The sequence below is a fragment of the Ceratotherium simum genome, chromosome 7 (assembly GCF_057802395.1).
Source record: "Ceratotherium simum simum isolate JZ-2026a chromosome 7, ASM5780239v1, whole genome shotgun sequence".
NCBI lineage: Eukaryota > Metazoa > Chordata > Mammalia > Perissodactyla > Rhinocerotidae > Ceratotherium > Ceratotherium simum.
The window spans coordinates 76,311,598-76,337,163 of record NC_141906.1 but is presented as its reverse complement, the minus strand read 5'-3'; the positions used below and the strand labels follow the sequence as shown (position 1 = coordinate 76,337,163).

At 51.4% G+C, this 25,566-nt stretch overlaps 1 protein-coding gene across 2 annotated transcripts; it reads right to left on the bottom strand.

Annotated features, from left to right (window-relative positions):
* Window positions 1-27: 27 nt before the first annotated feature.
* On the bottom strand, window positions 28-25,566 carry SLC37A2 (solute carrier family 37 member 2). Of its 2 annotated transcripts, XM_004438427.3 has the most exons (19): window positions 25,115-25,566; window positions 12,870-12,951; window positions 12,313-12,406; window positions 12,101-12,179; window positions 10,031-10,166; window positions 9,492-9,568; window positions 8,510-8,676; window positions 7,881-7,918; window positions 7,443-7,595; window positions 7,017-7,107; window positions 5,528-5,590; window positions 5,105-5,190; window positions 4,531-4,579; window positions 4,257-4,330; window positions 3,905-3,983; window positions 3,666-3,763; window positions 3,307-3,371; window positions 3,035-3,091; window positions 28-1,149 (listed from the first exon to the last, which is right to left on the bottom strand). In XM_004438427.3, exons 1-18 carry the CDS (start codon window positions 25,171-25,173, stop codon window positions 3,061-3,063), a joined length of 1,521 nt encoding a protein of 506 aa, XP_004438484.1. In that variant the 5' UTR covers window positions 25,174-25,566; the 3' UTR covers window positions 28-1,149; window positions 3,035-3,060. The 2 variants fall into 2 exon arrangements, with proteins under 2 accessions (XP_004438484.1, XP_014649183.1); XM_014793697.2 differs by lacking the exon at window positions 3,035-3,091 and having other exon boundaries at window positions 25,115-25,565.

Sequence of the window (25,566 nt, the reverse complement as noted above, 5' to 3'; positions counted from 1 at the left end):
CCTGACAAAGACGAGCACAGGCACAGCTGGCAAAGGAAGTCTGTATTGGTGCCGATGGGCGGCTTCAAAGGTCAGCCAGAAATGCCAAGAGTTTGCCTGGCATGTAGCACTCCAGGATTGGGGGAGGCCAGAAAAAGTACATCAGGAACACAGGGGAGAAAGGCCGGCTGCAGAGAGCCCCAGGCAACTGCAATGTAACAGCCGCGCACGTGAACCAGGAGCATTCTTCTTTCTTGCTAGTCTTGTCACCCTGGCACCTGTGCTTAGGGCGTAAGTTCTTTTTCTGTGTCCATTGTCTACTCCATTCCTTGAGTAGAGCTGGCAGACAGCGAGCACTCGATAACCATTGACCTCTCATTATCAAAACATTTAACACACACCCTGATATTTTTATATGGCCCCACTCCCCAGCCCCACCCCGCAACACTGCCTTGATCTGTCGTCATCTTCCACGGAGGACACAGAGGGCCGGGACCAGAGTGAGGCAAGGGAGGCCGCCACTCTCAGGGGCGGCATGGGCACGAGCCCAAGGTGAGGCCTCCCTTGCCTCACCCTCGTCCCGACCCTGGAGGATACAGCAATAACGCTGCAATCCAACGGGTCAGGAATGATAAAGAGGTTCAGATGGAGGGTAGAAGAGGAGAGTCCAACTTGGGGAAACACACAGAGAAAACTGGCTTGTGGACAAAGGGACCAAGAGAGGTTGGGCAGCTCGGAGACAGGGGCAGGTACCTACCTACTGGGACAAGCTGATTACAGAAGCGCAAATTGAACATGAGAAAGAGACACGGATCTTTTCCAGGCCTTGGCCCTGTTGAGCTTCTGCCTTCTGTCTTGGAATCTGAAAAAGCAGGAGTCTGAGCAGATCCATTACCAAGATGAGACACCACTCAGCTCTGATCCCCATCCCTTCTGCTTGCAGCTTCCAAAGCTTGGGCCCTTGAGTCTTCCGTTTCCTCGTGTTGGCCATCCCCTTCCCGTGGAGAATCTCCCGGTCCCTTAGCGGCCCTGTGGGCTGGGCTGGTGTTAAGTCAAGAGGCTTTGCCTCGCCCATCGGTGGCAGTTTCCATTGCCCAGGGGGAGCACTTTGGGACCCAGGTGGGGCCCTCCAGACTTCTCTTCCAATCAGGGTTTCATATTTCTTTATACCTGCATGGGGAGGAGAGGGGCGGTGGAAGAGAAAGTGAGACACAGCTTAAGAAGCTCCTGCCCCAACAGTGTGGACAGGGAAGGCAGGTTCCTAGGGCCCCTTAATAATTGCCTTTCATCCCTGTTCTCTCTAATTAGGGCTCCGTTTCACCCCTTCAGCAAGGACTAACAAGCCAGAATAATATTAAAAACCTTGCAATGTTCGTACCACATTTGCCAACTTTACAAAGCAATATCACATATTCCATCTCGTCTCAGCCTCAGATCAACCCTGTCAGGTATTTAGGGATAACCATCCCCATTTACACTTAAGGATGCAGAGGTTCAGAGAATATGCCCAAGGTCTTACAGATGAACGTGAACAGAGAAGTCAGGATTGTCTAAGGATTTCTGGTTCCAAGCCCAGCACTCCCTCTGCCCTAGCAAATTACTCTGCTCCCCACACACGGGCCTTCCTCAGAGAAGGACCAGTATAGGACGGCAGCAGTAGAGAGAGAAGCAAACCACCTGGGTTCAGATTTAAGCGCTGCTGGGACTAGCTGAGGCCTTAGGCATATTCCTTGAGTTCTCAACCTCCGTTCTGTCATCTCTAAATGAGAATATCTCTCTCTGATGGTTCCTGAGAGGTAGGCTAATGTATCTAAAGGCAGACTCAATTCCAGACACAAAGCAGATGGTTTCTATATACTCATCATTTTCTCTTTCTGCTTCTTTTGTTCCCTTCTCAGTCTTCCCTCAGGCCTGGCCCAGAGAAAGCAGGTGGAAGGAGCAGTAGCCCTGCAGGTCCAGTGCCCCTGCTCCCTCCTCCAGGGCAGGGCAGGACAGATACTCTGCTAACGCCTCCTGCTCTCAATTTTTCTCCATGAACTTGGATGACACTTTCCTTAAAGGGAAGTGCTTCCGAAGTAAGTCAGAAGGAGAAGGTCAAATATCGTATGATCTCACTCAAAAGTAGAAGATAAAAACAACAACAAACAAACGCACAGAGACAAGAGATTGGATTGGTGGTTACCAGAGGGGAAGGGGGGAGGGAGGAGGGCGAAAGCAATAATTAGGCAGACGTGTATGGTGATGGACTGTAATTAGTCTTTGGGTGATGAACATCATGTAATCTATGCAGAAATAGAAGTATAATGATGTACACCTGAAATTTATACACTGTTATAAACCAATGTTACTGCAATAAAAAATAAATAAAAATAAAAATGGGAAGTGCTTCCCCAGAGAACGTGCTGGTTACCATGACCCCAAAGGGTTCTTCCTCACTTTTACCATCCGGACCAGGTCCACAGCTCCAGCCAGCTCCTCATTAGCAAGAACCTCCTGCTCAGAAGGAGAGCCAGAAAGGCCACAGAGAGCCTTGCCCGACCTCAGCACCAGTAAGCCACCCAGCCTCTTGCCAGCTCTGCCTCAGTCACTACCTATCTGTGCCACCGCCACACCCACCACCATGGGGCAACAGGCAGAGAGCACACCAGGCCAGCCACCGACGCTTGATTCGAATTTTATTCCAGAAGTTTTGATTGGTAGTTGCTTTTTTCTGCACACCCCAGGCAGAGGGGCCAGAGGACCTTGGTTTCTGAACTTGCAGCTCAGAGTCTGAGTTCAGAGGGAAAACTATTTCCCTGGACTCTGCCTCCTCTGTCCCAGGGTGCATCCAAAGCCCTCCTGCTCTCCCTAAGGGGAGGAGGCTGCCAACCTCTGCGGCAGCTCAGACCCCTTAGGAAACACTTCCCAAGCCCTGTGCTCTGCTCGGGTTGAGAGTTTTTGGAACTGGCCCCCAAGAAAAAAGAGAAAGTTGGAAAAATCACACTGGAGGAGAGAGGATTTGCATGCAGGTCCACTCCAACAGCTCATTAGTCACGGACTTGAAGAAAATACTCACAAAAGTCATGAGACTTGAGGAAAATACTACCGCGGGTGGGTTAGGGCCAGACTAGAGCTATGGAGACACATGGGGACAACAGAGGACAGGTTAGTGGGGCAGGAGAAGGGTGCGGGGGGGGGTCACGGAGCACATCTGGGGTCCAGCTCCATGTTCCAGAAGTCTGAGCTGGAGCTGGGCTCAGACTGGGTGCAGAGCCACTGAGCACTGGGTTTGACTCCCATAGAATTGAGGTTGGGGGAGGTGGGGCGCCAGCTCTCTGGAGGACTCACCCTCTGTTTCTGCTCATGGACGACTTCCAGGCTAGGATCTCTTTGTATACCAACCGGCAGAGGAGCTGTGGGGAGTCCAAGGCACAGAGGGAAGGGAGGGCAACATTAGCATTGAGCACGTGGTTAGTCCCCAGTGCTAGGTGACCAGTGTACTGGCAGGAGGGAAAGAGATGGGCACACAGTTTATTCAGCAGGATGTCCCCCATGAATGGGAGGGAAAGTGGTTCTGAGCAAAGGGAAGCTGTTCTCATCATCCCAGAGCCCCTAATGGCCAATGCTTTGGATCTCTAGGGTTCCAGCCTGGCAGGACAGGAACCTCCCTCCCCCAGTACCTATCTGTATGCCCCAAGAATCCTCACCAAGCAGGCCAGGACATCAGCAGAGATGAGCATGTAGAAGACATTGTTCCAGCCTGTGGGGGAAATGAGCCCAGCCAGCAGAGGCCCCAGAGCCGCACCTGTGTGGAGCACAGCGTCAGAGAAGGGCACTGACAAGGGTCCTGGACCTCCCTGCCCTCATGAGGGTGGTATTCCAGGGTGTGTGCCCATAACAAGGCTCGGGGCTCAGCTGCCAGGAGCTGAAAGCTACAGTCACAGACCTATGGACCCAGTGCCGTCGATGATGGCCGTGACCGTGGATAGCGCCTTTGCATTACCCTTCAAGCTCTTGTGAGTCCCCTGGGGAGAGAAAGCAGAGTGGGGAGGCCCAAACCAAGAGGCAGCATCACGCAGGACCAGGAATGGGAGAAGGGCTGACTCGGGGGGAGGCGGCAATTGGGACTTGGAGGAAAGAGGAAAGAGGGGCCAATGGTGGCTTCTGGAGCACTCTGAAGATCTCGTCTCTGCAGGCCAGGGGAGGGGGAGAGTGAGGTGGGGAAAATGGACCTGGAGACAGAGGCCCTGACCAAGTCCCCAAAGTGATCCCTGGCCCCGGGACGCAGGCCCGCTTACCAGGTCAGCTGAGACAGCAGTGGTGATGAGCGCATAAGGGCCGTTGACCAGGGCCCCGCAGATAATCAGCATCACTGAGGCAGTAATAGAGAAGGCCCAGTTAGAGATGAGGTGCCACCACCAGCCCCAGCCCGAAAGCAGGTGAGGCACCCAGGCAACAGGCTGAGAACCTCCCCTTCCCTGTGCTTCCCACCGATACCCCCAAGCCAGCCGTGTGGGCCCCCAATGCAGTGCCTTTCCTGTGGCCTAGCAGGACCTGCAGCCACCTCCTCACCTATGGAGCTGGTAATCCCATTCTGGCCAAAGTTGTTGTAGAGGAACATCTGAGAGAGGAGAAGGTGAGAGGTAGGGTCACACCCAGGCTTCCCTACGGCCGCCTTTGTTAGACTGGAGATCAGAAGTCTGGACCAACCCTCTCCTGCCCTGGAACTCCAGAGGTCACCTTACTCCTTTTCCTTCTCAGACCAGACCTCCTGGTCTTTAAATGTTCCAGAGATGGAGGGTCTAAGACCCTCCATAGTGGTACTAGTGGTAATCTACTGTTTCCCTTTTCCCAGAAAGTCTTCTCTCCTATCTAACCCCAATCTCTTATCCTTTCCTTGGTCAAGAAGTTTAGCAGCTGGTCTCCCCCTTCTCCACCAAGGCCAAATAGTCACTAATCCCTTTCCAACATTCTCAGTCCGGACTTCTTTCCTGTGCAGACCCTGGCTTCTTCTCCCCAAGCTGTGCACAGGAGGTACACACACGCAAAGAGACAGGCGTGTGCGTAAATGCCCAAGTGTGCACACTGTTCAGCGGCCCACACAGGCACATACGCACATGCGCTTGGCCCTCGAGGTCATACACACCATGGGGGCAGCCAAGATTAGCATGATGCAGCAAGTGGTGGCCCTGCCATTGGTGTAGTCAGAGATGAGCCCCGCCAAGATGCCACCTGGAACACAAACCAACTCACACACTGCTGCCACAGGCACGGCCACAGCGTCCTGCTCGTGGGTCCCACAGGCTTTGCCCCAGCACTCTGCTCAGCACTAGCTTGGGCCTGGGCATCCAGAACCAGCTTCTCCCTCCACAGCCCTCTCTGTACCCACTGTTTATGGGAAGACCAAACACAAGGGATATCTTTCTTAGGGCCACCCAGCTGGGCACGAGCCCTTTTTTCTCTGATGCCACCTGCCTGGGTCACTTCCCGTCAACCTGTCCCTTCTTTCTGCACCCACACAAGAGAAGAGCAGAATGCAGCCTAGAGGCAGAGCAGGGCAGGGCCTTACCTATGATGCCACCAACATCAAAGAGCGTAGACAGGTCCCCAGCCTCTTTGGCATCAAAGTGAGCTGTGGAAAACACAAATATGTGGTCAGACCTGGGGGCTCAGGGCAAACTTCCTGGAGTGCCACAGCCAGAAAAATCTCTGCAGAGCACCTGATCCAGCCCCATTGCCTCCTTTTTCAGAGGAAGGACTGTGGGGAGGTGATTGGCCAGGGTCTCAAGTGAGTTTGTGGCAGTTTGGGACCAGACGCCCTTTCTGGCCCCACTCCTGTACTGCCTTCTCCCACTCTGTGACAGCCCTCTCCTGAAAGCACTGGGATCTGGCCCCTGAGAACCCTGTCCCCTGGGCCACCTTTCCGCTAGGGGCACAACTGCTCTCACTGAGCCTCAGCCCAGCCGGCCGCTCTGTTCTGCTCCCCACCTAGCGGCTGGCCCCCACCAGAAGCTCTTCACGTAAACGGAGCCAGGAAGGAGGCTGGCAGAAAAATGGGGACCTAGGCCTTGCCGTAGAATGAGAAAAAGGAATGTCCAGAAGCTTGAATTGTAGCCCAGCCCCCTAAGGTTGACTCTCTAGTCAGCACCAAGGCACCAAAACAAAGAGTCTCAGTGTCCACAGGGCTGCCGGCACTCTACCCCTATCTTTAAGAGAGGATCTCAGACAGGCTGTGGGGGAGTTACAGCTGGAGATCTGGCCCTAACTGAGCCCCACAGTATCCCGCTCAGCACAGGTACAGTGTACAGCCGGGCAGCTTTGGCCTCCCACAGGGCTTGGAGGAGGGTGAGAGCGCCTTGGCCTGGCAGAGCTCTGAGGCTCCAGGAGCTACTGTTTGAGAGTGTAGCCACCTGAGCTATGGGAAAGCAGAGACCAGGGCAGGCGGACATTAACATCCTTTTTCAACCATGAAAGTGACCTCTCCTCATCCGTACAACTCTGGGCAGGGGCAGGGGCAGGGGAGAGTGGGTCCACAAGATGGGCACCCAGGCACACGTGTCAACGCCATGAAGCTCCAGCAGCCCCCTGGGAGAGGAGAGCAGTGTTCACTGCCAGACTGCAGGCAGTGGGGGAGCTCACAAGGCCCTCTTCCTTGGGCTGGGGGAGGCTCAGGGGACTCCACGAGGCATTCAAAAGGCAGACCTTTTCTAGCACCCTCCATCCCAGCCATCTATGAGCCAAGCAGCCTGCAGGTGGGTTTCTCCTACACTTACAGCTGGAGAAGAAGTTAGGGAGGATTATGGAACAGAACTTTGAGTTCCTAACCCACAACTCAGTTCCAAGGGAGGAATGGGCTGGAATCCAGGTCTAGGGGGCAGTATATAAGGGTTAGCTTCCCATTTGAAAAACAAAACCTCCTTTTGCTCTAGGAGACATTCAGCAGAAATCCTGCCTATATCCTGGAATCACAGGCATCACATGACAGGTTTCCTCTCCCCACAGAGATGGCCTTAGCCTCCTCAGAGACCCCTGCTTACCGCTTCTCCCCTGGTGCTTACCCACATTGAAGATGTAGAGGGGCAGCCAGTAGAGGAAGGTGTAACTGACCAGCTTGGCAAAGAGCAGACACAAGGAGAACTCGATCACACCCTGGGGAGAGTAACAGAGGGCACGTGGAAAGGGTGCAAGAGACCCTTATCCAGGGCAGCCCCGAGGCTGGATCGGCACCACCCCAGGCCTTTCCACCACCTAGCACACAGCAACCTCAAGTACATACCCAATCTCAATAAAAGCATTGTGCTTGCTGTTCAAACGCTGTCAAGGCAAGCCCCCCATGTTACCCTCCCCAAGTCGGCTACCACCCTAAGCATCTCGTGTAAAGAAATTCTGGAAATCAGAAATCACCATGAGCATCCTCATCTCCTCATATCCAACAGAAAAATCTGGAGAGCCTCCCACTTCCCTCCATTCTACAAACTTCTCACTGGGATCTGGAGTGCTCCAAGGAAGCTGATGGCAGCAGGCTGAGCACTTGGCTCCTTGGAGCATCTGGTAGCAGTGTCCGGGCTGCTCTCCCTGTTAGAGTAGGGACCATTCTCAGGGTCCTCAGGGTTGTCCTGGTTCTCTTCTGGCCCACCCTGAGCAGAGATGAGCCTTTGCTGTAGGCACGTCCACATGCCACCTCCCACCAGCTGGAGGGATAACCCATATGAGAGGTAGGGGCTCCCACACTAGAAGAGGTCCGTGTCCCTCTCCAGGACTGGACTAACCTCCTGCCAGACCACGGGGCTGCTGGGGAGCCAACCCAAGGGCCTGGCATTGGGCCTGTGAAGTAACTCCCTCCAACTCCCCTGTCCTCTCTGGGACCACCCCTGCAGATGGAGTGGGAGGGCAGGGAGCAGACTGGGGGGGCTCACACTCACATGGTGCTGAGGAGGGGTGCAGTCCACATCTTCTGGGTCTAAAAAAAAAAAGCCTTCTAAGAAGCTTCCCAGCAGGCCAGGCCCTCACCTTGCACTGGGCCAAACCCCTACAAGGTGACCAGTGTACTTCCCGGCGGCAGGGAGCCTGGAACAGGGGTTCCGGAGACCACCTTCTAGGCCTGGCTCTCCTAACGACCAGCTCTGTCACTACTGCCTTGTGGACTTTCGTTCTCTTGCTACAAAGTGGCCATACTACCCGGCCTACCTGACTCACAAGGCCATCAGGGAAGGGGGAAGAAAACAGCAGATGTGGGGACTGCTCCCTATGCGAGTCCTGTCAACTCCACCTTTCCCTTCTCACACCTCAGATTCAGCCAGCAGAGCACCGACTATGGGCCAGGCATCCTCACTACATTCTCCCACTGAGACCTTCAACTAACCTAGGAAGTAGACGTTGATATTCTTATCTTACACACGAGAAAACTGAGGCTCAGGGAGGTTGTTTGTTCCATCACACATTTGGTCCTCCAGCTCCATAAGTAATCTTCCCACTCTAGCCAGCTCCCTTCTCCCAGAACCTGTGAGAACTGGGAGGCTCAATTCCTGTGGGGAGGGAGGGGCCCACTCACACTCGATGAGAAAGAGGAAGGTGACAACGCCCATGGCAGCCATGATGATGCCCGGCACCACAAACGACAGGCCCCAGTGCCCATTCACCCAGATGCCGGCGATCAGGGAGCCCAGGATGTTGCCCACGGAGGTGTGGGAATTCCAGACGCCCATGATGAGCCCCCGCCTGGAGGGGAGGGAGGGCAAGGAAGGAGAGGGGAGAGAGTAGAAAATGTAAAAAGAGAAGCACAGGGTTCATCGCACTGCCCTGGCCAAGTGCTGCCCAGACACCAGTCAGGGAGGGGGAGACAGGTGCGAGACAGTAAGGCCTGGGGTCCCGCTCCCCTCAGCCAGCTCCCTGAAGGAGCACACACAGGGCTTCCAAAGGGAGCTCTTGCTGCCCTGAGGGCATCGAGCCCCCACCCCCTTTCTTCTCTCTTGCCCTCTGGCTGTTACCCTAGAGCACTGGTTCTCAGCCAGGGGCGATTCTCCCCCAGGGGACATTGGCAATGTCTGGAGATTTTCAATTGTCACAGCTCAGGGTATGCTACTGGCATCTAGCGGGTCGATGCTGCTCAACATCCTACAATGCGTAGGACAGCCCCCACGGCAAAGAACAATCCAGCCCCAGATGTCAATAGTGCTGACAGTTGAGAAATCCTGCTCTAAAGCAACTTTTCTTGCATGAAAGCCAGTTGAAGAAACGGAAAAATACAGTTTTATAGGCTTCATTTTTGTCTTCACACAAAATAGAAATTCATCTATTATGAGGAAAAAGCATAACTAAGGTTGCCTGTTTTACGGGTTAAAATCTCATCAATGAGAAATCAGCACTGCTTTTTAGTCACTAAAATGTCTATATCTCAGCATGTGAAAGTCAGCAAGATGGAGGCAAGTTTCTAATCCTTCACCCTGAAATTATACTAAGGGCCACAAGTGACCTCCCCACTACCCTCAGCCCTCCCGAGGTACCTCCCACTCCTCCTCCCTCGTCACACTCACTTTCCCTTCCCGAACCAGTTGCCAACACAGGTCACCACGGAGGGCCAGCCTGTGGTCTGGACGAGTCCATTACAGATCTGCAGGGAGAGGGGAGGTAGGTGGGTCAGGATCACGCCTGGGCCGTGCTGCCAACCCCCTGCTCTGACCCCTCCTGGGCTGAGGAGGTTCAATATCACGGTTAAGGGGCCCTCCACAGCCCACACTGCAAACTCCCCCTCCCTCACACACGGACACACACACTAACACCACCAGCTGATTTCTCCTTTGGCCCAAGATCCTTTGCTGCAGACACCGAGGCTCTCAGGCCTCTCAATGACCTCGGGATAGTGCTCAGCACAGACTGACAGTCCGAACAAATGCATGACTGTAGGGAGTGGGACTCAGACCCCGTGTAGCATAATAGGGGCCCACTGGGCTGGGAAGGAGGTGTTCATGGCCCAAATCTGCCATGACCTGGGGGTGGCTGGGAAGGACTAGTGGCCTCCAGGATCCTTTCTGTGATGGGAACAGAGGCCCGAGTGCAAGGCAGAGGCTCGTACCTGGATGAGCACAAAGTACCAGAGCACGTGGATGTTCCAGAAATATCCCAGGCCAAAGAGCGCAGTGAAAAGGCCACTGAGCAGCATTCCAGTTGAAAGGTAATAACGGAGGGGGAGCCGCTCCCCAAAAATCCCACTGAAGAAAAGAGTAGATTTGTGGTTAATCTCTGCTCTCTGCCCTCCTCAACTCTCTGCCATCTATTTCTTCCCCCACCATGCCACTGAAATGACAGCAGCCAGAGTGACCACCAATGACCTCTGTGCTGCCACATGCCAGGGACACCCTCAGTCCTCCACTCACTAAACTTCTCTGCTTTATTGGACACTGCCGTCCACCCTCCTGAATGTTCTCTCCCTGGCCTCCACGATGTCGCTGTGTCCATCTTCCTCCCCCTTGGCTGACCACTCCTTCTCACTTAGTTTTCTGATGAGCAGTCCCTTGCATCACTTCTATGGTTTTAACTACCACCTGTGTGTTCAACAGCTTCAACCGCATTGGAGAGAGGTGCAAGTAACCTCCCTCCCCAACCACATCAGCACCACTGTCTCCTTGTTCCTTCCTCTGGCATCTCCTCCTCTAGGAACTGACTACAGGGACAAGTGGCCACATCTGACCCTCGGTTAAGGGCAACGGGAGTCTACGAGCAGAACCCATAAAGCCCAGGTCCCTGCCCTCTCGTTCCACCCACAGCCGCCATAAGTTCAAGTATCATCCCCAGAGCTCCAGGATCACGTCCCGACGCTTTCTGGACATTCTGACTTGGATGCCCCCAAAACAGTCATAACTCAACACTCTAAAACCGAACTCCTCTTCCTCCTTCTCCCACCTAGCCCCTTGTCCTGCACCCCTCATCTGAGTGAATGGCACCACCATCTTCGGCCACTAAAGACAGAGACCATGGACCTTCCTCAGTCTCCTGCCTCTCCTTCCTACCCCTCACATTCAACCTCCAAGACCCACCCATTCAACCTCATAAATAGTTCTCCAGGGTGTTGGCTCTTCACCACCTCTATTACTCCCATTCTAACTCAAGGTCTCCTCAAAGTTCAGCTGGGCTATTATACGTCTGTCTTTAGTGTAACCAGGCTTTCAGTCTTGCCCTCCCTCCAATCTATCTTCTGTCTATCTCATGTCACCCTCAGAGCGCTCTATCTGAAATGTCAATCTGAACATGAAACCCCTGGTAAAAGCCTCCGATGGCTCTCCTGTGCCCGCAGCCTGGCACACAATGACCTCATTCTTCGGCCCGTCTCCTGCTACTACTTCCTTCAAATTTTACACTCTGGTAAACTTGATTTATTAGTCCCCCCACACCCAGATCATGCTGTTTCACACCTGATTTACTTTGCCCATGCTGTTCCTTCCGCCTAGCCACTTCTCCACTGCCAAGCCCAATTGTCCTTCATAAGTTCAAGTATCATCTCCTCCAAGAAGCCTTCCCTAACCCCTCTTCTCCAATCCCAGCTTGGACTAGGTGTCTACCTCTGATCCCCCAGAGCGCCCTGTAGCCACCTCTGTCATAGAGCCACCATACTGGTTCGTAACTAGCTGCTGACATATTGGTCACCCCCACTAGGCTATGAGCTCTTTGAAGGTGGTACCCTGCTAATTCATCTTTGATTCCTAACGGCAAACACCCTGCTTACTATGTAAAAGCCATGCTTGCTGTGCTAATTTAGGTCCAGGACAGGACAGGGGTTTCCGAGCCATCTCTGCATCCAAAGCCATCCTCGGAGGGTCCCAGTCCAGGATAAACCATATTCCAGCCTCACCACTGACACTGCCATCTGAGCTGAATAAACTCAGAAGGAGTATCCAGGAAAACCTTTCCAGGAAAAAGAGCTACTGAAAGTGGGAGTCTGCCATGGGAAGGAGCAGGCTCGGTGACTATGGTAAGGACACCAGGATGGCTGTGGACTGATTATATGTGTGGAAGTCTTGGTCTCATTTCCACCTAGGGCAGCCATCGCCTTTTTCACTTCAACCTGGCTGCCCCCAGGTTAGTCAAGGGGAGGCAGCAGCTTGGAACCATCCTGCTCTGGACGGTCACAGGCTCTGATGTCTCTTACCTGATAAACATGCCGATGGCATAGGCCACGAGAAAGGCATCGTCCACGGCCCCCAGTAACTCCTTATAGTTGTTCTGGTCTGAAAGCAGACAGGAGAGACAGAAAGCTGGCTGCTTGACTGCCCCTGCAAGAAGCCCTTTCTGGCCCTGGACAACCCCTTCCTGGGTAGGGGATAATGAGGAGTGGGGAAGAGCAACTTGCCATGTTCTTACCAAATGGAGCCCAGTTGCACCAGGTGGTGTCATTGAGACTGTGGGTGTCGTTGATGGGACTGATCAGTGCTGAGCAGTTCTGGTGCAGACGGCTCTGGAGAGGAAATGGGATGCCCAGGTCAGGGGTCATGTCATGGCCCCAGAGCCCAGTCAGCCCAGAGAGGTGCAAGTAACCTCCCTCCCCAACCACATCAGCACTGCTGTCTCCTTGTTCCTTCCTCTGGCATCTCCTCCTCTAGGAACTGACTACAAGGACAAGTGGCCACATCAGACCCTCGGTTAAGGGCAACGGGAGTCTACGAGCAGAACCCATAAAGCCCAGGTCCCTGCCCTCTTGTTCCACCCACAGCCGCCAACACTGCTGTCTTGGTGAATAAACTCAAAAGGAACACCTAGGGAAACTTTCCAGGAAAAAGAGCTACTGAAGGAGCAGGCTCGGTGACCAGGCAAGGGAACAAGGATGGTTATAGGCCAAGTTCCAGACCATTCTATTGAAGTGTATTTCTGCTGCAGCCCAGCATCTCCTGCATTCTTCCTTACCTCCAGGCCAACCTCACCTTGACAACACTGATGGGCTTCCTGGACATATGATAACAGGTATAAATGAAGAAGGTGAGCAGCAGGACAAAGCCTCGGAACCTGCAGGAAAAGGCAGGCATCTGGGTTAGCAGGAAGCTCGGACCCAGTATCCCACCTCTGTCCACTCTGGCAGCCCCAGGGCCTCAGCACCACCAACTTTCTACCTTCAGGATCCCCTCCAGACACACGTTCCCTGGGGCAGAGGCCAAGGGAAGGGTAGGAACAGATGCCCAGAGGCCAGGGTGCTCAGGGGTCCCTATCTCCCTGCTCCCAACTCCTGAGGCTTTCCAACAGAGCTGGCTCAGTGCCAGCACCCTAGACAACACCAGAGTACCTCCTCCTGTTCTTGCCAGCTCCCAACACCTCTACTTCACTTTGGCCTCACTAAGGTCAGGGTGCCTCTGTGAATGGGTGTGTGAGAGAGACAGGGGCAGGGAGGGAGAATCATTTTTAACATATCACAAATGGTGGGAGTGGGTGGGACGCTGAAGTAGGAGAAGGATCTGACTTTAAAGTGAGGTCAATACTCCACTGAAGCCTAGAACACAGCAGAAATAACACCTGTTGCAGCCCAGCTAGAGCAGAACCCAGACCATAGTTGGAAATGTGGCAACAGTGGGAAAGCTGGTGACAGAACCCATGTCCTATTCATACTCCCAGTCTAGTCCATTCCACTGGACAGAAGGATCATTCTTTCCATCTATGGCTCACACATCACATGTGCCCTCTCCCACCCCCCATTTCTCATCCCGTGCACTGGTCTGGGATGGAAAGAACAGTTGAACCATGCACCTCTAAAGTTTCCACTGCACAGCCAGCCCCTCCCCTTCTCCTAAGTGTCTGGGGTAGGGCCTCAACGTCGTCCTGAATCACTGTCTGCTTCCCTAGCACAGCATCAGCTGAGCTGAGTCAGCAGCCAGGAGCCAGTACGTGGAAGTACATAGAAAATAGACTTCATAATGGACCCCCAGCCCAAGAGAAAGGGCAGGCGTTAGGAAAGACCCAGAGGCTTGCTTTATTAAAGATCTCATGGAGAAGGTTGGGGAAGAAGGGTAGGAGGGGCTCTGAAGTGCTTTCCATCCCTTGACTCCATGAACCTAAGAGGCAGGACACTGGAGGCTCACTCTGCCTTCTCTAGGGATCTGCCTCCAAACTGCAAACTTACTTCCCCCAACATGTCATGAAGGCTACCACTTGTGAAATAAAGGGACATTTCAGCAGAGCCTGAATTTAGGTTGGGCTCCCAGGTGCCTTCTCACTTCACCCCTGGATTTGAGCTTCCTAGCTGGGTGATCTGTCTCCATTCTCTCCACTGTCCCAAAGGTTATCTTTTCAAAGAATGAAGGTACACATGCTCCCCCTCCATTACCTGGCTTAACATTTGCCAGCGGCTCTCCATTCCATTAAGAACAAAGTTCCAGCTATTTAGTCTGGATTTCATGCTCCTCTACAACCTGGCCTCTCTGGCTACCAGTTCCTGGGGGTGCATGGGTGGATCACAGAGGTTCTCCAGGTACTTAAGTTCTCCAGGGAAGCTAGGGTCACTCCAAGTGACTGTCACAGTGACTGACCTCAGCAAGCATAGTGGCAGCAATGTTTTTAGGGTCCCACCAATTGGCACACAGCTTGTGAACTCCTACTTCAGGGACTTCTAGAATCTTGGAGAGATTCTCTGAATTTGGAGAGGGTGTCCAGCTGGCCTTCTTCAAAGAGCATGGGGGGAAGAAAACAACAGCTCTACAAATGACACCGACCCACTGCCCTGCCTGGGAAGCTGCCTGGTCCGGGAAACAGCTGAAAGCTTTGAGTGATGCCTCTAATTTACTGTGTAATCAAATGCAAGTTCCTAAACCTTTTTTGCCTCTGGTTTCCTCATCAATTACACATGGATGATAACACCAACCACATCTATCTCAAAGACTGGTGAATACAATATTACTCTCACCCTAGTCCCTGCTGTACCACCTTTAAGACCTTCAGGGCTCAGCTGAGCCTATCTTGGCTGCCACATGGATGCAGGTACTGACCACGGTGACAAATCAGATCTCCTCTGGGTCTGAAAGATCCCTGAGGACCCAGCTCTGACTATTCTCCTATGACAGGCCTGGCAGTGAGGCCCTTGCCAGCTATGGAGCCTGGTATTGCCTGGGAAGCCAGGCTGCAACTCAGTAGACATGCTGAGCCCTCTCAGGAGCTGGTCAGTGCCAATGAGGGGCCCAAAGGTACAGCTCAGTTGCCAGCCCACCCATACTCCCCACCACCACACTGCTTCAACCCCAACCCTAGGACCTGCCCACCTAGAAGGGACCTCAGACCACCCTCCCTTGACTTTCTCCTGGCTGTGGTCACAGATGTTCTCCTTATCTGTTTCATCTGGAGTCCTCTCCCTCTCAACCACGGGTAGGAGGAGATGTGACAGAACAGCAGACACATTCATGCCCACTTCTGACATCCTGATTTCCTCTGGCAGAAACAAGACTGCTCTCCCATCTACACCCGCCCATGTACCAACCATGTGCCAGGCTCTGTGTTAGGGATCCAGCAATAAGCAAGAGAAGTCATAAGAGAGATCGCTGCCCTCCGGGGGCTCACAGGTCAGTGGGGAGACAAACAGAATTGGTGTGACAGTACTATAATAGAGGGCAGCCCTGCATGACATGGAAGCACAAAGCAGGGACACTGAGCCCAGCTGGGATGGAAGCAGTGTCAGGAAAGTGTTCCTAGAGGTAAGGCTTCAGTGGAATCTTCAAAAACAAGCGGGAAGTGGCCAAGTCAACCAGGGCCGGGGCAGGGAGCACGTGCCAGGGAGAGGGAACTGCGTGTGCAAAAGCATAGAGGCGTGAAATACCACTACCTGTTTGGGGAACTCCGCATAGTTCAGGATATCTAGAAGGTGGGACTGAGCTGAGCATAGAAGGAGAGGTGGCTGGGAAGGAGGCAGGGGAGGTCATATAGGGTGTTGGTGCCAAGTTGTGAACTTTAGATTGTCTCTAGAGGGTGATGGGAAGTCATTGAAGGGGGTTGGGATTTTCTAGGTCAGAGAGTTCTGGATACCACCCAAGCTAAGCCAGGCAAAAACCTAGGGCTCTGCCCTGTTGATTATTTTGAGAAGCCCTAGACAGGCTTCCTCATAGAAGGCAGGGCCAGTTCCCTCTGCCTTTTCCATCCTGCCAGCCACTCCCCAGGCACATGGCAACACCACAGGGGGATCCACGTGGTGCATTTCAGGGAGTTGGTGTCTATAAGATAAAAGAGCAAGGATTTCAGAATCACGCAAAACCTAGCTTCATTCCTTAGACCTGTTTGCTTGTCTGAATAGTTTATCACCATTCTCATAGGGCTAGTGACAGGTTAATGAGACGATGCATACAACAGGTCTTACATGTCCCTGACACTCAGTGGGCACTTAAAAATGACAGCTAGCATTATTTCAGATTTTGGGATGAGGAAGAGGCGTTAGCTGGAGGGGACTGAGCTGCCCATGCTGCTCTGAGTTGGCACCAAACTCCTCCGGCGGTAGGGGTTCCAGGCACTGGATTCACAGGGAAGGTAGGGATTTGGAGGCCAGCACAGCTCCCTCCTCCCTATTCCCCAGTACACCCGTACCTGGGCTAGACAAACACAAAGATACCCTGAAGCTACTAGTGCCCTCACCTTGCCTGAGGTAGGTTCCAGTGCACTGAGGGAGCCTGCAATGGGACAGAGCAGAGCCTTGGCCTGCTGTGGCCTGCCCACATGCTCCCTCAGGAGCAGAGAGGCAGGATCAGCAGAGGATCACACTCATATCCAGACCTGTGAGATTCCAGCCCTGCCCTCCTCCAGGGGCCTGACCTGACCTTTCTCCCTGCTCTGACCCCAAGCTCCAGTGGAAAACCTGACACTCAAGATAGCAGGAGAGTCATGATTCCTGGGGGGATAGGAAGTCCTCAAATGTGCTATGTGATGCTAGGCCTGGCACTGGCCTCTTATGGGACTTCCTGCCTGGACTCCAGAGAGATGGGGAGATGAACTCAAAGTCCTCTTTCCATTCCTCTTTGGCAGCTATTCTGAGAAAAAGGCCAAGATGCCACAGTTCAAAGGGGACTGGGGACATCCATCAGGTTAAGGGCTGGGCTAAACTGAGGTCAAGACTGCCAAACTCACAGTAACTCAGAGGAAAGACAGCTGACGTGCTGCTGTGGCGTGTAGAACCTGCAGGTTTCACTTCTCTTCTCGCAAGCCCTTCCTTCAGAATCAAGAGGCCCCAGAAAGGGAGCAGATGGAAAAATACACACAGCTGAGTCTTGCATCACTAGCCCCAGGGTGGCCGTGACAGGGAGGGATGGCAGTTCAGGTGCTGGGCCAGGCTGGGCAAGCAGGCCAAGGACCAAGGAACGTGCGGGCAAGGTCCCCAGACTGTTCTAGGTGGGGCTGGCTGCCCTCTGACCCTCTAAGTCTTTGTTAACAAGAAGTGGCACTTCTTCGAGTCCCACTTCCCCCACCTGACACCGGTTACTGAGTAACCAAGTCAGATAGAGAGGTGAACTAGCTATCTCTTAATTATTAGCTGACAGTCCAACTTACTCTTTCAAAGGAGCATGATAATAGCCTTATTGACCTTGTTAAGACTTTGCACTAGGAATGCTTCCGAGGTAGGACAAGGAACAATGTGTTCCAAAGCCCCAACGGATAAAAAACAAACAAACAAAAACCGTAACGGACCTACTACCGCCACCTAGTACGTAGTACAACAACAAAAAACAAGAAACAGCAGAGGGATGCCGACCTTAGGAGATGCTGGAAAGAGGTCCCCTTTCCCCAGTGGCTACCCAGTCACCCCTCCCTCCCTGCACCCTGCTTCCTTGCATTGCAACCACATTGCAAGGAATGTCCCTACCCCCATGTAAGGCCAGTGGGGACTTAATCTCCCTCATCGACCAATCCCCACTGCCCCCTGCCTCAACCAGGGGCTGGTAGTAGATGTCTAGGGCTGCTCAGGTGGCCACATAACAGGCTGGGCTGGCTGTAGCTGCAAGTGACCTTGGCACTCGCCCCGAGCAAATAGACTTGGTGGCCTGTCCTTGGATGTGCCTGTTCTGGGACTCAGCAGATGTGAAAAGGAGAGAGGGTTGGGAACAATAAGAACCAGGCCAATGGTGACAGTGCCACCTGACAGGCACATACTCCCTGCCAAATCCTCCACTGCTACTGGGAGACATCATGGTAGGGAAAGGCCAGCCTGGAACAGACACCACAGAGCAGAGCCCTGAGCCAGGCCTTCAGTGTACAAGATGGGACAGGGACAGGCAAGGTCTGGGAGGGCTTCTAAGGACTGAGGGCACAGAACCTTCTGGGGCAGAGAGCCAGCCCAAGGAATCCTCTATTTATTACCCTTCCTCCAGCTGGGACTCAGGCACTTGCTCAGAGAGATCAAGCTGACTCAGGGCTTGAACTCAAGGTCCTTCCCAGAGAAGGGAGCCATTGGCTAGTAGCTATGAAGAGCCCAGCACTTTATAAAACGAGTAGATAAGATAGTGATCTTTTTTAGGAAGAGGAAAATATAGGATAGACTGTTTTGCTTTGAGAAAGAAGCTGAGTAGGGGAACCCTGAGTGTTCAGACAGAATGAAAAGACACGGCTTTAAGCTATAGGGTGAGGTTTTGTTTAGGCAACTGGAATAACTTCAGAAGAGTGTGAGAGTTGGTAGGGTTTGAAAGAGGTGGTCAACAGGTATTAAGTTGGTCTTTCTTCTGAAGAAAGTCTATGCAAACAGCACAGATGGAAATGTGTTGATGATGGCAGAGCTGTAGTCCTGCCCAGGGAGGTAAGATGATGGCCTTCCTCTCAGGATTCTCTGGAGGCCTAGCCCCATGCCTCACCCTCATCCACTCCTCCTCCTGAGCATGAAAGATCCAGGGCATGAGGCCTGAGCCAGAGGCCAAAATGAGAGCAGCTATATTGCCCAACCCCTCCACCCCACACCCCACACACCAACTCAGGGAAATCAGATAGGGGGAGCCATGGGCTTCAGGGACACTATCCTGTGTTTGTCCTCAATTCTGTTGTTACTTTGGAACAGCTCAACTCCAACCTCAACACTCAGTTTGTACAGAGTGACTGGAAGAAATAAGGCCCTGGCCAACCATATAGACCATTCCAAAACCCTTGCCTTCTAGACCAGTCCATGGGGCCTGAGTCAGCTAGCCCCACCCAAAGCCAGGGAGGTACACACATGCCTGCTCTGTAAAGAGGCAAAGAGGAAACAGCAGGGTGGAAGAGGAAGCAGAAGGCAGCTGGGGTAGAAGACATCAATCACGAGTGGGTGGGGGAAGGGAGCGCTGCAGGGTCACATGCTCTGTCCCATCAGCCCTGACCCTGAGCTTGGAAGGGGGTGGGGGCAGAGATAATAGGTTTAGCCCTCCAGGTTCTCCTCCAGGATCTCATTCCTTTTCAGAGCAGCCTCTTACCATAATAGCTCATTTTATGGAGCCCTTTCTGCTGCCCTTACCAAGCACCTCTTTGTAGTTACCAGGAAAATAAGACAGGAAAAAGCTACTTTGGCAGCATCTGGGTTCCCTGATCTGAGGCCATTGCAGAATAGGGAAAAGAATGTTAGACACAGACCAAAGGAGGCTGAGTCTTAATTTCTGGTTCTGCTACTTATTGTGACCTTGGGCAAGTTGTTTAACCTCTCTAAGCCTCAGTTTGATCTTCTTTTAGGTAAGATAAACTCCTGCCACACAAGATTGCTATAAGGATTAAATTGAGGTATAATGGATCTGGAAGTGTGAGCCCTCAGCACACTCGGAAGGTAAAGCTGCAGCCACCAGCCAGCCTTGGCCTTTCCAGCTCACATGGGAAGATTAGGGTGTGGGGAAAAACAGCGATGTGGGAGTTCACAGCTCCTGCTTTCCTGCCTGTGCAATGATCACCATTCCTGCTCCTCCAGCTGCTCATCCAGCTGGTTCCTCCTCCCACAGGCTTCTCTTCTCCACGTCCTGAGCCGTTCCCCGTCACAGGGCCCCAGGAAATGGGCCCAACCCCATAAGCACCAGTCACAGTCATTTCTCTGGCAAGATGCCCATGTTGCCAGCTGCCCCCAGACATGCCCATGCAGACAATGCCATAGAAGGCAGGGCACTGGCCAGGCCGAGGGCTAAGGAGGACTCTGAGAGGCTGCTAACAAGCTATCCACTCCATCCTGACACACAGGGTCTGACAGGAGAGGAGGAGGAGGGGCAGTAATATCTTCCTGGGCAGAAACTCCTCAGAGTCTCTGACTTTTGCTTGCACACCTCATGCACCTGCCTCTCAGCCTCATCTGCAGGGACTGCTCCTTCAGCACCCCATGCTCCTGCCAGCTGCAGCTACATGTTACCAGTCCCGAAGAGACAGGCCATGTCTTCACTCCTGTGCCTCTGCTGGCTGTATGACCTCTGCTCAGCATATCTCCAGATCCACAAAGCCAAATGCTACCTTTTCCTGCTGAGGATGAATCACTCCCTCCACAAAAACTCACAAGCACTTAGCAGTTAGCAAGTATTAACTGTACTCTAGGCACTGGGCTAAGCACTTTAAATATCTTCTCATTTAACTTCACCAAAACCCTGTGATACAGGTACATTGTCACCTCCATTTTATAGGCAAGGACCTGGAGCCTTAGCAAGATTAAGTGACCAGTCTAAGGCCAAATGCTCATATCTTTCTCCCTCCCACACTCTCATTGGGAGGATGGTGGAAAGACCATGGGCTTGGGAGTCAGACTAATTTGGATCCAAACTCCAGCTCAGTTGTTTACCAGCTATGTGACGCTAGACAAGCTACCTAACTTCTCTTGCCTCATTATACCCAAGTTAGGTGGGGAAGCAAATAATCACTTTGCAGTGAATGACAAATAAACAATGCCTAGTAGGAAAAGTGAGTAGAATTGTGGTCAATAATTAATGTTTAGTCAGTGCTTAATACAAGCCTGGCACCACTCTGTGTACCTTACACGCTGTCCCTCATTTAATCCTCACGATAATCATATGAGGCAGGTATTGCTGTTATCCTCACGTCATAGACAAGGATCCAAAGCTCAGGGCCAGTGCACCCTCCAGCGACCTACTTGAGGAAGGTAGCTAGATCCGCTTTCTTCACTTCTGCTGAAATGCCCTCCCTGGGGACAGGGGGAAGCAGTAAGTTTGATAATAAGAGAGCACACCTTCTCTCCAGCTTGATCCTTAGTTCCAAGAAGGTAAAGCAATGTCTTAATCATCTTTATAGGCCTCAGAGTTCAACATAATAATGTGCTTATAGTAGGAAGTACATTAGTGTTTAGTGTTTGACAGGAGTCCAAATCTACACCCACCAGGAAAGAAGTAAAAGAACACTTCTTGAGTACCCTCCATCAGCCACAGGAGGTCCAGAATGTTCACATATCATGTTTATCCTCAAGAACCCACCTGACTTTACCGATGAGAAAACTGAGGCTTAAAGAAGTTAACCACACAAGGCATACAGCAGTGAAAGGATTTCAATCCAGATCTGTCGTAGTTCTGGGAGAAGTTGGAGAACACAGTAGTTGGATTCACACTTTAAGAAGTGTGTAAATGATGTGTGTGGATGTAGAAAGCTGTTATGTGTATTTGTGAGCTCTTCTAAAATGCTTGTGTGGTCCAGGCTGTTTACAATTATCCTCCCTCCCTGGCCCCAATCTTCTCTGAAACACAAGTTACTTTCATTAAAGGGTATAAGTAATACCTACGAATGAGACTCTATTGGGAATAATAGTGGCAGAGAGGTACAACTTTGTATACACGGTAACGAGATGTGTTTTTGTTTATTAAGAAGAAAAAAGAGAGGTTTTATCCTAAAGTAAAATGACTGGTTGTTCCAGATTAAGACAGAGGACAATGAAGCACAAAACCTAAATGGATAAATCTGTAGAACGTTTGTGGAAAGGGAATTTGATTTGCCTTGGATTATGCAGTACATGCTAATAATGAGTCTGAAAAGAAGCAATTAAGTGTGTTAAAATTTTGCCAAAGCTGACTCAGTTTTTATCTTATTCATATTATTTTCAAAAAGAGGTTGTGGTTCCTTTAGTATCAAATATTATGTCAATGCAATATGTAGACCTACTGAATCTCTTTAGTTGATATTTTTGGTATATCCTTGGTACATTATATAAATCATGTCTCAGGATTTTCACGTATCTCAAAATATTTTCCTTTATAAAAATGTGTTCACCTGTTTTTATAAATCAGATGTAATGTTCACTATCTTCTTTGAAATTAGCCTTATTATGTTCAGACATTGTCTAGATTTTTTTGGGGGGGATTGGATTTATTTTGTTCTGCACAGCGCAAGAACAAGCAAATTTCCTTGTCCCCTGCATTATTCTTGTCATGAATTCTCATCAGATCATTCACTTTTGAAAATTATCAGTAATAAGTTAATCCACGCCTTTTTAGGTCTCTTTCACCTATAGATAGTTTCTGTTTTACTCTGATGCTTCCTAAAGGCTCTGCAATCAGCTACAGGCCAAAGGTTTTATCTTTAACCACCAAGAACTGTCTCAGAAAAGCCTAGTACCAGGCCCTTACTCTTGGGTACAGCCTTCTGATGGCATTGCTTAGACATCTTTAAAAACATACCAGTGGACTGAGTCAGGATTTCCAGAACTCTTTAAAAGCAGATGGGTTTATGAGGTCGTTAACCCAAGATTCAGCATAACAAGAAATAATCACATAGGACTAAATGAACTGATAAGGGATGTTTGGAATATTGTTGATGTTGTTATAGTGTTCTATTTTCTGGATACAGAAGGAAGCCCTTTCTCTTTCTTCTTAAGCTATCTGTAACTCATAATAATTTACTAGACTCGGTTTTTGTAAACCAATATGAAACATTTGTAAATATATTATTCTCCCTACCTGACCCCTGAAAATTCAGAAACTTTTGTTGAGTCTTCTTGCTTTTCATAGCAATATGATTATTTGCAAAAGTTCAATAAGAATCTGTCCTCTTTTTTACCAGGACATAATTAGGAAAATTGCTTATGCAACCAAGGCCTTGCCTGGAATGTTGCATTTGACAATGATGCTCATTTAATCAGATATAACCAGCCCCCTTTAAGGAACTAAGGTTGACTGTACGGTGCCAATACTAACAAAACCCTCCCAAGAAAACTGGCTTACTGCATTCCCTTCCAGGCAAATAAGGAAGGTCACTCCCCGGCAGGCCCAGGAACTGTAGGATATTTTGGGGACTTCAAGAAGAGAGGAATTTGCCCAAATTTATCAGTACAGCAGGTAAAACCTAGTGAAGACTGCTGGCTTCTTAATCTCAGAAAAATAAATAATAAAAGGCTTTTAAAAAATCCAATCAAGATTCCTTACGAAAACTTCCAGCAAAGCAAACTTAACAAGGCTTATATTGTGAATTAACACTCTTGCTGAACTTACATAAATAATCAGATCAGAACTAATGAGACCAACCTTATTTTGTGATCAAGAATAATCTTTCTTTGAGACTATTTTTTATCAAAGCAGTGGAGACTGCAGAAAAACAAATTTGTGTTTCACTGGAAAGCCGTGCATTGTCTAGAAAACACCCATCCAGGTTGTGTGATTCAAGCCTTTCACTGACCTTGAGCTATTTTACAATTCCTTGAAGTGGTAGGTATCGGATAAGTCATACAAAATACGTCTATGAACTGATAGAGTTTCAACAGTCTTCCCTCCCAACCTGTGGAAAAACCAATTTTGCCTCAATATTCCTGATTTATAAATGGGTATGTTCTTTGGATTCTCTTTTTTTTTCCAATTGTAGTCAAATATACATAACATAAAATCTACCATTTTAACCATTTTTAAGTGTACAGCTCAGGGGCATTAAGTACATTCACACTGTTGTGCAACCATCACCACCATCCATCCCCAGAACTTTTTCATCACCCCAAACTGAAACTCTGTACCCATTAAACACTAAGTCCCCATTCCCCCCTCTCTGAATTTTCTTTTGAACTGATTATATAACATCTTCTGGCTCCCTCATTGTAAGTAAAACAAAATCTTCAACACATGATCATTTTTATATCCTTATGAGAGTCATGATTTTATCTTTTTCTGAAAAATATCTTCTAACAGTCCCAAACTCAAAAAGGATGAAGGAAGTAATCTAAATGAGTGAAGAAGTCTGGAAGTGATGAAGACTCTCACCAGTGAGGACTGTCACCAATTGGACAGTGCCTAGCGTGACCCACCATCTGGATTTGCCCAGTACTGAGGAGGGTGGGGACGCCCATTTTAAAACCGGAACAAGTTGGACATCTTAAGAGCGCCTGCCCTATCTGAAGGGCACTCCTCAACTCCTATTAATATAATTTGGGAATTTAGGCCTGGTATTGCTACATTGCCTGTTTTTCAAGAGAAGCCAGGACTCTGGCCATTTATGTCAAATTTTATAATTTGTAAATGATGGCAACTAACACAATACTTTAAAAAATACTCTGCAGACCAAGCAAACTGCTCCAGTGTGTGGCCTCTGGATATTTTGGGGCTAGAATGGGGTAAACTCTCTCCACCTTACCACACCCCAACATGTGTGGCCTCCTGAGGCCTCCCTTGGTCAGGAGGAAAGCTACTGTGACAGCCAGCTCATCCAGTCTTGGGGCCACCACCAGCTGAGGGACAGTTGCCACTCTGATCTGAGAGGTATTCTCTCCCCAGGCATGTCTCTCAGGGCCTGGAACCCCTCAAGGCAGGCTCCCAGGACCACTGAGTTCTGGCCTGTGTGTTATCCAAGGGCTAAAAGAGGCCAAAAGGTATGCTCAACAACTCCAATGGCCACTTTTTCAGCAACTCTCCCCCGCTCCTCTCCCGCCTCCGTTGCCTAGCCTGCAAGTCCAGGTTCCCCCAGGTGCTCAATGATGTGAAAGTGAGGCGCTCTGAAGGTCTAACCCGGGCGTGTGTGTGTTTGGAGATGAGGATGGCAAAAGGAAACGGCGGCGACTCTCAGCAGCCTCCCCAGAGAAGTCCGGGGGGAACGCGTTGTTCGGAAGGGTGTTTGCATCACCCACCTTTCTGGATGGCGCCGCTGAAGGCGACCGGGGTGAGGTCCTACCAGAACGCCCGAAGCGCGCCGCGCCGCCCGGCCGAGTCTCCCGAGGGCGGCTGTCCCTCAGCACCGGCACTCCCTTCCCCCGGGCCGGCGCCGAGCTGCTCCCGGCCGCGCGCCTCCCTCCCGCAGCCCTGCTCACCAGCTGTCCCTGGAGAAGGCGCGGAGGAACCAGACACCCGGAGCCAAGGAAGCCCGCATCTTGTCCAGCCGGAACCCGAAGCGCAGAGGGCGGACGGACGAGGGCGCAGATTGGGGCGCGTGTCCCAGCCGGCAGTCAGCGCGGTTTAAATGCCCCGCCGGGCGGCCCGCCCTGGTTCCGCAGCCCGAGGCCTGGAGCCCCCGCCCTCTTGCACCTGACCGCCCTCGGGGTCGAGCCGAGTGCAAACTGACCGCCCATCCTCCGGACCGGTCCGCCGGCACCTGAGTCTTCTCGCTCTTTGCCTCCCGGCTACTACGGGCTGATGGCCCCCAGAGCTTCTGGGGACTCCTCCTTCTGCCCTGCTCGTTCAGGCGCACTTCCCGCGGAGGAACCGAAAGCTGCGATCCCAGACGTTTCAGCTCTAGGTGACGTTCCGTTTGCCCAAAGTTGTT